At 39.5% G+C, this 10,367-nt stretch overlaps 1 protein-coding gene across 2 annotated transcripts; it reads right to left on the bottom strand.

Annotated features, from left to right (window-relative positions):
• Nucleotides 1-201: 201 nt before the first annotated feature.
• Nucleotides 202-9,112, bottom strand: LOC306888033 (uncharacterized protein). Of its 2 annotated transcripts, XM_079446130.1 has the most exons (4): nt 8,988-9,112; nt 4,509-7,426; nt 3,212-3,248; nt 202-1,683 (listed from the first exon to the last, which is right to left on the bottom strand). In XM_079446130.1, the coding sequence occupies exons 2-4, from the start codon at nt 7,384-7,386 to the stop codon at nt 1,632-1,634; spliced, it is 2,967 nt and encodes a 988-aa protein (XP_079302256.1). In that variant the 5' UTR covers nt 7,387-7,426; nt 8,988-9,112; the 3' UTR covers nt 202-1,631. The 2 variants fall into 2 exon arrangements, with proteins under 2 accessions (XP_079302256.1, XP_079302255.1); XM_079446129.1 differs by lacking the exon at nt 202-1,683 and having other exon boundaries at nt 2,936-3,248.
• Between the last annotated feature and the right edge of the window lie 1,255 nt (nt 9,113-10,367).

The raw sequence follows: 10,367 nt of genomic DNA, 5'->3' as shown, positions 1-10,367 counted from the left end.
TTAAAACCGAAAAGTTACTTTTAATTGTAATATTTCACAATATTACAGTTTTTACTGTCTTTTTGATCAAGTAAATGCAGCCTTTGAGACTTTTTAAAAACAAAAGATTTACATCTGAATGCAAGTATAAGACGTTGCAATTACCTTTTTTAACTTAAATGTATGTGTTGTACATTAATAAAAAAAAAGGCACTTCGTGATGAATTTGAACAACCCAAATAGATTTAATTTTTCAAAGGTGTTAAAAGTCAGGTATATAACATGTGACAAAGGCCAATATAAAAATAATTCTGTAAACAGTTAGACATCTCTCTATACAGCGTTCCCTGTCATCTAATTACATGGAAAGCTTAAACACGGTTACCGACTTGTCACCTGCTGGGAATGTTTGCCAACAACTCAGTGTTAGAAAAAGGGCAACAACTTCACAGTAGCAACTGAAACATTATTGACACCAGAAACATGAAGGAGAGTTGAAACTGAACATACACTCCTTACATAAAACAATATCATGTTATGTCAAGTTTTTGGGTTGCCAAAAATAATTCAAGACTTTTGACTGCTTCACTGCTCATCAATTAAAAAGTATATTCACATTTTCGAACCAATTCAGTTCTCAGGTGCAAAATAAAAACATTAATACCGTCAAGACTCAGTCCTCCACTTTCAACCATCCTTTCTTATAGTCTAAGAGCAGCTCAAGATAGTACTGCCACTCGGGCTCACTATCATATTTGACCTCGAACACAGTTTTCAGTGGGTTTGTATGTGGCTCGTGGATGCGCAGCACCACTCCTCTGTACCACACTTCTGTTTTGTCGTTTTCCTCATACAAATGCCGAATCCTCTTTCCCACCAGGTCTGGATATCTCTTCTCCATGGCCAGACGGGCAGACTGCACAGCGGAGCGCAGGACCCATCTGCGTCTGTGTTTTTTGGAAAGGAACGAACGGCTTTGAGAGTATGAACTGAAAGAAAACTCCCTGTCCGTGTAGTGTCTTTTGTACTTGGATGATTTGTGTTTCTTTTTTCTGTAATGCTCGCTGTCTGTGCGTCTGAACCTTGCCGGAACTTCCAAAGAATCTGTGACCTTCTGGTAGCGGGTGACTCTACCCCCGTCACCCTTATTGTAGAAGACCTTCCTCAGCTTGAGGACCATGCTTGAGGGCCCTTTGGACAAGCCCTGAGATTCTGCTGAGCTGGATCTGCGGCTCTGAAAAGACATCATTGACGTGCTTTCCGTTTCATCGGTGCTATCAGAGAAGTCATCAGAGGTCAAAGGTCGTCCCCAGGCAGAGTTCTCAGGCTCTTCTTGGGTTTCATCTTCGATTTTTACCTCCACATGTGGTCCACTGTCATTGGAAGTCACAGGAGACACTTCCCATTCATCTCTCTCTAAGGAACTGACAACACTCCACCTCGCCGGTTCCTTAGTGAACTCATCCTCTTGTGATGATGAACTGGTCTCCTCTAAAAATGTCCTCTTGGAGGAAATCTTTACTCTGCCTTTCTTTTTCTTTCTCTTCGGGCAAAATAGTTTTTCCAGCTTGTCCACACATGTGGTTTCCGGTGTGAGTGGTCTGGAGGACTCGAGGTAGAATTCTTCCGCGCCATTCACACGACCGGCTGATTCATCGGAGCTGTCCGTGTTCTCGCTCTTGAACGTTAAGCTGGTTTCTACTCCTGTAAAAAGAAAAGAATTGGAATTTAGTATCAGCATTTCTTGACTTACAAGTATTAAAGCTAGATCACAATTGAAGAACAATTCGTTATATTTTAGACTTATATTATAGACTTAGAATGGATTAATGTTGACTAAAGCAGAATCGGGATAGTTTACCATCAAAGTTATCATTTACTCAGCCTCATGTTATTCCAAAACTATATGCCTTTCGTTCTTCAACATATACATTAAATAAATAGAAATATTATATATTATCTTTAAATATTCCAATATTCGTGTTCCACAGAAGCAATAAAGTCATACAGGTTTGGAAAGACAAAGGTTCGTAAATGACAGAATTTAATTTCTGGGTGACCGATCCCTTTAAGACTCATTAGCATATTTAAAGATTGCATAGAATGATCATTTATTCAGCTTAATGATCTTATGATCTTAATGTCTAATGAAATTATACAAATCACTCAAAAATAGAATTAATCAAACAATGCAATCACAATTTCAATGCTAGCACAAGGCATGATTTTCAGCAAATATTGAATCTCTTCAGACCACTTTTATGGACCATGGCGTTTTTTTGTTGTCGTTTTTTTTTTTGAGCTCAACAGAAAAGGGCAGACAGGATAATGTATTTTGTGTGTCATAAAACATCACAGGCTGAATAAATTATGAAATAAATGTCATTAAGTACTTTGAAAGTGTTCAAGCATCACACAGAACATGTTCTTACATTCTGAGACTGTTGAATTTTCAATTTTTGGCTGCTGTCTGAATTTTGAAAATATTACAGAGTAAAATGTTGCATTTTTTAAAAAGTTTGTTTCCAGTGTGAATGCACCCTTATGATACCTCCAAAGGCTTTTAGAAACATTTGTGTGGTAACATGACAATAGCATCAATAAAATGGGATCGAAAGGGTTTCTAATAATAGAAGAAATATTACCTAACCATGCCAATAAGAACAACAAGCCATTTGATGAAACATAACAGGTGATAGAGCAATTTTCAAAAGTGTCAGAAGTTATTTTAAAAAGGCCACAAGTGATACAACACTGCAGAAAGAGCTGGAAACAGAAATAGAAAATAAGGATGTATTAAGAAAAAATAACTACTGTACCTTTAACTAAGTGCGACTTAGTTATGAAATGTTCAAAAGAAAATAAAAATGAATTAAGTGCCTTAACTGATGACAGACAGCTGTCAAAATCTGGAGGACCATAAATGGCACTGCAGGCGAGAAATGCAACGCCAGTGCATATGGCAGCTCCTTCCATCCTCCACCTGCCTTAGCACACCTCCAAAAGCACACTAACTTCCTTCCCGGAAATGTTCGTGTCTGAAACTGAAATATATCCTAAAGCATATCACTGTTCCGTTCCAGACAATATCTGATCAGAAACACACCTGCACCAACAAAGAACTGTGACTGCATGAGCAGCTCGAAGATTTACGAAGCCCTCTCTACAATGGTCAACAAAAACTAGTTGTGATTGGAGAAGGAGTTTTGGGGATAAGGTAATAAGAAGGTACCTGGGAATTTTTTGGACAGCATCTGTAGCAGTGGAATCTGCAAAAACAAATGTGTATCAAATCAAAAAAAGTATGACAAAAATATAATTAAAACAAAAAACAAAACATACTACAGGTATGCACCATGTATGGTTGATCTTAATATAAAAAGTAATTAAAATAAACATACAATATGAAAATAATTAAAATAACTGGCCTTCCAAAATCAAATAGGCTTTTATATTAATAATATGAAATTTATAACTTTTAGCATATATATGCTAAACATACACTTTTTTGGGATCTAAGACTAAACCTTAATATTAGGGACTGTATAATATTAGGTCTTCCAACTAAAGAATAAGATCTCAGCCAGAATGTTGTACAAAATCCATGTTGTACTAACATCCAACAGACAACACAATAGTTCTGCTTACTTTAGGAATGCAGAACTGAAAATTAAGATTACTAAAATTATAACAAAGTTTCAGTATGCACATTCATCCCTTCTAAGTGCGATGAAAGTTATTATGCTATTTAACCCCAAATGCTTGTAAAATGTCTTCTGTCCATGTGACTGCTTATTTTTAGAAGAAACCTGTTACAAAAAAATGGAACCACAAGTCTGACAATTATGACTATTTTCTTGAAATAAATATGCCACTGCAATGTTTAAAGCAACAAAGATAAAAGTACCATCATCACCATAGTACCAGTCAGATCCAAAAATAAGCAATGACTTAATAAATAAATTGTATTAGGGGTGCCAAAATGTTTTATTAACAATGCAACAAAATTGAAATACTACTACTAGAAACTAAATAATATTTCACATAATGTTTCATGTTATGGCCAACAACTGATACATGGTTGATATTATGATTCTGTACAACAATATTGTGTCTATATTTAAAATATTTAAAAAACTAAAATCAATCATTTTAAATGCTACAGGAGAATTTAGCACCACAACAGTATAATTTACAATATGAAAAATTAATATTCACTTGAGATTTCCTAAAGAGTACATTTAACAAAGTGATTACATTTGATTGATTGACTTCAGGTTAAATGTTAGTAAGTGACAAAGATCATTTAAAATGTAAAAACAGGATTTTTTTCCCAATTAATTATCTAATTCAATATCATGATATCGACTAATACATTAAATAAATAAAAAAAACAATCACTGATATCGGCCATTAACTGATACAATACAAATATCTTGTGGATGCCCAAGTTAAACTTTTCACACAGCAGTTCAACACTTATTGAGTGCTAATATGCTAATAATAATAATCAGTCATCCAGCACTCACCAAGGAACTTGCAGACATTGACATGGTAGAGAAGGTTAAGGACATCAGGGTATATATCTGGCAGATGTTTAAGGGACAGAAGTCTCCGTAGTTTGGAAGAGAAGGCCTTTCTGTGGAGCTGAGTCAGCTGCCTCTCCTCTGAGAGGGTGGTGGGCCTGAGCTCCACCCGATGCTCCTGCAGAACCTGGTCTATGAATGCACCTTGAACCTGAGGAAACAGCACCTCTTTGACCACCAACATGGGAATGAACACCGCACCGGCCCTCATGACATGAGGAAAGGGACATTCACGGCATTCAACATACTTTTGAAACTGGAAGACCACCTTTTTAAGAGCCACCTCCATTTCATCACCTTTCAGCCATACTTCCCTCATTTTCGAGCCCAAGAGACAAGACACCTTCTGATCTTTGCCTGATTCTCGAAGGTCCAGTCTGCATAACCAGTCCCTGAGCTCCTGACATGGGGTTCGATTAACGCAGCAGTATATGAGTCTACAGAGAGACTGATGAAGCTCCATAAACTGAAGACGGGCATGTTTGCTGCTACTTATAATTGGCTTGGCCTCCAGTGGAGACTCAGGAACCTCAACAGGTTGGGTTACTGGAGCTTTCAAGACCTCAGGGAGGACTATTTTAAAATTGGCCAATTTCAGGCAATGAGGTGGGATTTTAGTGAGGGAGAATTTAGTCAAAGGAGGAGGCACTGGAGGTATTGAGGGCAACTTAGGAACTGGAATGTAGTCCATGTTGTCTTTCACAGCAATCTCAGTCTTGCATGTGGCTAAAGATTCAGATTTTTCTACTAAGAAAGGATTGCTTTCTTCAAAGTCACTCTTTACAACGTGACAAGGAAGAGAGTCAGATGTACTCATTTCTAGCTCCCCTTGCTCTTCTTTGACCTCAGAACTGTCCGCCTGATGATTCACCTCCTCAGCAATGCTCAATTTCATTTCCGACTGACAAGCCGCTTCATCTGGATCTAATTTTTCTTTTTTGATCTTTACAGTCTTTGGCATTTCAAGTGTTTCACTGTTAGCTGTTGATATTTCGGTGTCTTGTTTCAAGCTGAGGTCACTTTCACCTGAATTTGGTTCTAGATCACAGTTTTGAATTTCTGGCTCTTGTTTAAGTAGTTTCACCTCAGGCTGTGGCTTTGGACTTTTTGAATTCCCCAGTGAAGACAACATGCCTGTAGCTTGAAAATAGACTTTATAAGGAGCCAAGCTAAACACTTTATTAATAACTGGCATGGGTGGGGAGGATGGTGACTGAGGCTCATTATCTGACAACTCATGGGTTGAGTCAATCTTTAGCTTTTTACAGGCCATGTCCATTTCAAGTTCCTCTCTGGGCCTTTTAGCCAATACATCTTTGTCAGCTGGATCTGAAACACAATGCCTTATCTTAAGAACATCTTCAAGGGACTTTGTGGGAAATTCTTTGGAACTGCCTACAAGAAAGCCAGTTTCAGACAGCTCTGAGTGTTCAAGGGTAGTGGTGTTACTGAGACGTCTGTAGTGGGCCGGAAAAGGATGGAAAGCCCCAGTGGTTCCAGACTGTTTGCAAAGCTCCCGAGGGGAGTCAGGTGTCTGCACTCTTCGTATGGAGAAATCAAGTGGTCGCTCTGATTGATGCACTGGGAAAGGTGGATGTGGCCGATCATGCATGGGTGCTTGGTTACTATTTAAATGCACCCTATACGAATGATAAGTAGGATATTTTGGGATTATCGGATGGTGTGGGGGTACAACAGAGCAGGACGGTGACATCAAGTCAGCTCGAGGGGAATGGAACTGACCCATGTGATGATGCTGACCATGCTCATCTATAATAACATTGGGATCGGCCTGGTAAGCCTCATGGTGACTCTGAGGGTAATAGACAGTGGGACGTGGAGCCATTGGTGTGTATTTGGATATGCGAGGATGGTCCTGATATACTTTTGAAGGAACTCCACGGTGTGCCAATGTCCTTGGGTCATAAGTGTGGGGAAGACCCTTGTATATTTGTGGGGGAATTGGGGCACGTTGGTAGTACTCTGGTGTGGAACCAATAAATTGATTTGGAGTGTTGTAAGTATAGCTTGGTTGCATTAAAGAAAGTGTCCTCCTGGGCTCGTTTGCTCTAATACCATGGTAACTCTGAGTCTTTCCATCTTTTATACCCTCTGCGCCATGCTCTAACTGCAAAACCCTCTGTTGCGCAAATGCCTCCTGGCCCTTTTTATGCAGGTAAGCCAGGCGGCTGAAATGAGCAGCCCATTCGTCGTCATATATGCGAGGGGACATCCTTTGTGGTCCATGTTCTATACCATAGTGCCCTGCAGTACATCCACGCTCAGTACAGCAGGGGCTATGACCGTATACAGGTTTTGGAATAGCCAACCCAACACGGCTTTCTGCATCTGATCCTCCAGTGTGACCCTTGGGAACTGCCGCTGGAGAGATGACTCCAGCCGCCCTGGGACTGTGCTGTCTGGGACTGCTAGCATAATAGGCCAACCTTTGCTTGGCTGCCAACTCTTGCGGTACAGCACAATGTCCACCATCAGCATCCACAGGGAAAGACACTTTATCAGGCCTGTAAACGGCTGGAATTGGAATTGACCCCTCGGAGGCTGATGAGTGAATCCCCGGGCTCGGCCCATTTCTCACGCAGGTTTTTGAAGGGCCCCATGGAGAAGGAAAGTCAAGTGCATCTTGTCCACCAAGAGCGTATGGGAAATAAGCTCTTCTGATTGGCAGAGCTTTGTCATGGGAATAGTGTGGTAGGCTGTCAGCTTTAGGGAGCCCCGTGGGGACTACAGTGCCCATGGCACCTTCCATATTACTTTGAACGAGAGGGTCGATGCAGCTCCGTCCCTGCTTACTGCTCATCTTGGACACCCGATTCTGGCTTGACCCAGCTAAATCAGAGCTATACAAGAAAATAAGAACAAAACAGTTCTTGAGTGTATATGTTAATGCTATTAGAGTTATCAATGCTGTACAATCATTTGAATGAAATATTAAAACAGTCACTCAGCTTCACCTCTGTGGTTTATTTATTTACTTAGCAATACCTTCCTTTCTGTGGTTGTCAAAACACAGTGACCAGTCTTCACAGTTCTTTATTCTATTTCCACAAATATCATGTGACAGGTTCCTTCAAACACTAGGAAGAAATTTGTGAGAGGTAACCATAAAAAGAAAAAAACTGGCACTTTTCTGCTTCACAACAGGGGGAGCACCTTACTTCCTTTGCATGCAAGAGCATCTTGCAGTTTGGCAAAATACATCAAAGTTAATCAGGTGTGAATATGTACAAATATTCATAAAAACTGTCACATGCATTTTGAATTCAGTTAGGAGAGAAGAAAATACTAAAAAAGATATCATTTATTATACACACACACACGTTTTAATTTTAATTAAAAAAAATTTTCAATCAATCCTCTTACTGGACTTTTATTATTAATAATATTGTTTTGTATTTTAGTTAAGCATATACATTTGCACATATGTTAATATTTTATTTACATATCTTTATATTTATATAATATAAAAAGTTATATAAAATGAAACGCTTATTAATTGTATTTTTTTTTAACTCAATCTATACACCATTTTAAAGGTGTTCACTCATTCCCTCCAGTGACGTTCCCTAAAGAGCAAAGAGAGCATAATGATGCTCACAGGAGGGCAACACTAGGCTTGACAGAGGCAGTGAAAGAGGATTTAAGTGGTTTATCAGTGGTGAAGACAGTCAGTCCCCAGAGGTATAAAAGTGATGAAACAACCCCCAACATCTTTCAGCATACTGTGGGCTGCGTGTCAAAACCTAGTGAACTGCCTTCCTAGTCAGCATCATCATAGACGCATAGAACATTCGGCACGCGCCCAAAATGCCCAAATATGCTGCACGTGCCTATGATGCCATTGCAACATAGAAGAGTCATGTCTGTTAAAAACCGAAACTTCTTAACAGTTATCAAATGTTATCAAAAAGTATACACTACATTATACAGCGTGACGCAAACATCGTTATTGAGGACAATACTATATTGAGCGCGCGAAGCGAACATGCAAATCCACTAATGCAAATCTGGGGTAAGAAAAGAGACCATTTGGGGGACCTTTTGAGTATTTTGGTAAACTTCCGTCAACACTAACCTTAGCTAAATATGTTTATTACACACTTCTATACACTGTGGGGAAACCAAAGCAACAACGCCTCCCGAGCCAGACATTTCGTACATGCATTCAACATGCATTTAGATAAACTATGTAAACAATGTAAAAACTGTTTTTAACATAGTACACAGCTGTTACTGAAACGTGGTAACTTACTCCAACGACAAACTTTAAACCCGTGCCAAAAACAGTTGTCAACTTTCATCTCTGTGTTGATCATGTTCGTATCTCTTCGTCAATCTTCGACAACACGTTTAAGTCCTAATCATCCCTAAAACAACTTTAGTTTATGCGGGAACACTCACCTCACGCACTGAGATTTCTATCCGACCGCACCAATCCATGACAACTGAAACACCCAAACAGTCTGGAAGCGGACGAAGTATTGAAGCAGAGAGTACAGAGGCATGCTTTAACGCCTCTGCTGCTTATTTTCCGAAACACACCGCCAGTAGAAGTATGTCTGTGGCAGCACGTCTAGCCAATCAGAGGGCTACAATTAAAAGAGGGCGGGGCTTCAACGCACAGGCGGCAGCAGTTAAACCAAGCGTGAGAGGTGAAACATTTTAACTTAAATGAATAACGTTTTAATCCTTATGGTGTAGTATAGTATATTTTATTATGTAGAACAGCTTGGAAACAGTATGAATGAAATCAGGAAATTGATCTCATTTAGGCTTCAGGCCTCTATGGTTTATAGCCTTACTGCATGTTTCACTTCAGTAACTTTGAATTTTTTTTTTGTCTTGTAACTTATTTCAAAAAGTGAAACTTTCATATATTTTAGATTCATTGCATGTAAAGTAAAACATTTCAAAAGTTTTTTGTTTTAATTTTGATGATTAGAGCTTACACCTCATGAAAATCAAAAATCAGTATCTCAAAATATAAAAATATTTGCGTTTCAATAAATGACCATCTCTACAGTATAAATTCCGGGTATCTCTTGTTCTTTGAAACCATGATAATGGAGAAGACTGCTGACTTGGCAATGATCCAGAAGATGAACTTTGACGCCCTCCACAAAGAGTGTAAGTCACAGAGGGTCATTACTGAAAGGTGTGGCTGTTTGCAGAGTGCTGTATCAAAGCATATTAAATGCAAAGTTGACTGGAAGGAAGAATTTGGGTAGGAAAAGGTGCACAAGCTACAAGGATGACTGCAAGCTTGAGAATACTGTCAAGCAAAGCTGATTCAAACACTTAGGAGAGCTTCACAAGGAGTGGACTGAAGCTGGAGTCAGTGCATCAAGAGTCACCACGCTCAGACGTCTTCAGGAAAAGGGCTACCAAGCCACTTCTGAACCAGAGACAATGTCAGAAGCATCTTACCTGGGCTGTGGAGAAAAATAACTGGACTGTTGCTCAGTGGTCCAAAGTCCTCTTTTCAGATGAAAGTAAATTTTGCATTTCATTTGGAAATCAAGGTCCCAAAGTCTGGAGGAAGAGTGGAGAGGCACATAATCCATGTTGCTTGAAGTTCAGTGTGAAGTTTCCACAGTCAGTGATGATTTGGGCTGCCATGTCATCTGCTGGTGTTGGTCCACTGTGTTTTCTGAAGTCCACAGTCAACGCAGCCATCTACCAGGAAATTTTAGAGCACTTCATGCTTCCTTCTGCTGACAAGCTTTATGGAGATGCTGATTTCATTTTACAGCAGGACTTGGCACCTGCCCACACTGCCAA

Source organism: Barbus barbus (assembly GCF_936440315.1).
Source record: "Barbus barbus genome assembly, chromosome: 22".
In the NCBI taxonomy this organism is placed as follows: Eukaryota; Metazoa; Chordata; class Actinopteri; order Cypriniformes; family Cyprinidae; genus Barbus; species Barbus barbus.
The sequence above is the reverse complement of the archived record's forward strand: the minus strand, read 5'-3'. Positions and strand labels throughout refer to the sequence as shown.

What these genes read in the sequence shown, in the direction of transcription:
- LOC306888033 (XM_079446129.1), bottom strand. Translation starts at nt 7,386, where the DNA reads ATGAGCAGTAAGCAGGGACGGAGCTGCATCGACCCTCTCGTTCAAAGT. An exon ending in CAATGTCTGCAAGTTCCTTG is followed by an intron (nt 3,249 to 4,508) that starts GTGAGTGCTGGA and finishes TTGTTTTTGCAG; the next exon opens with ATTCCACTGCTACAGATGCT.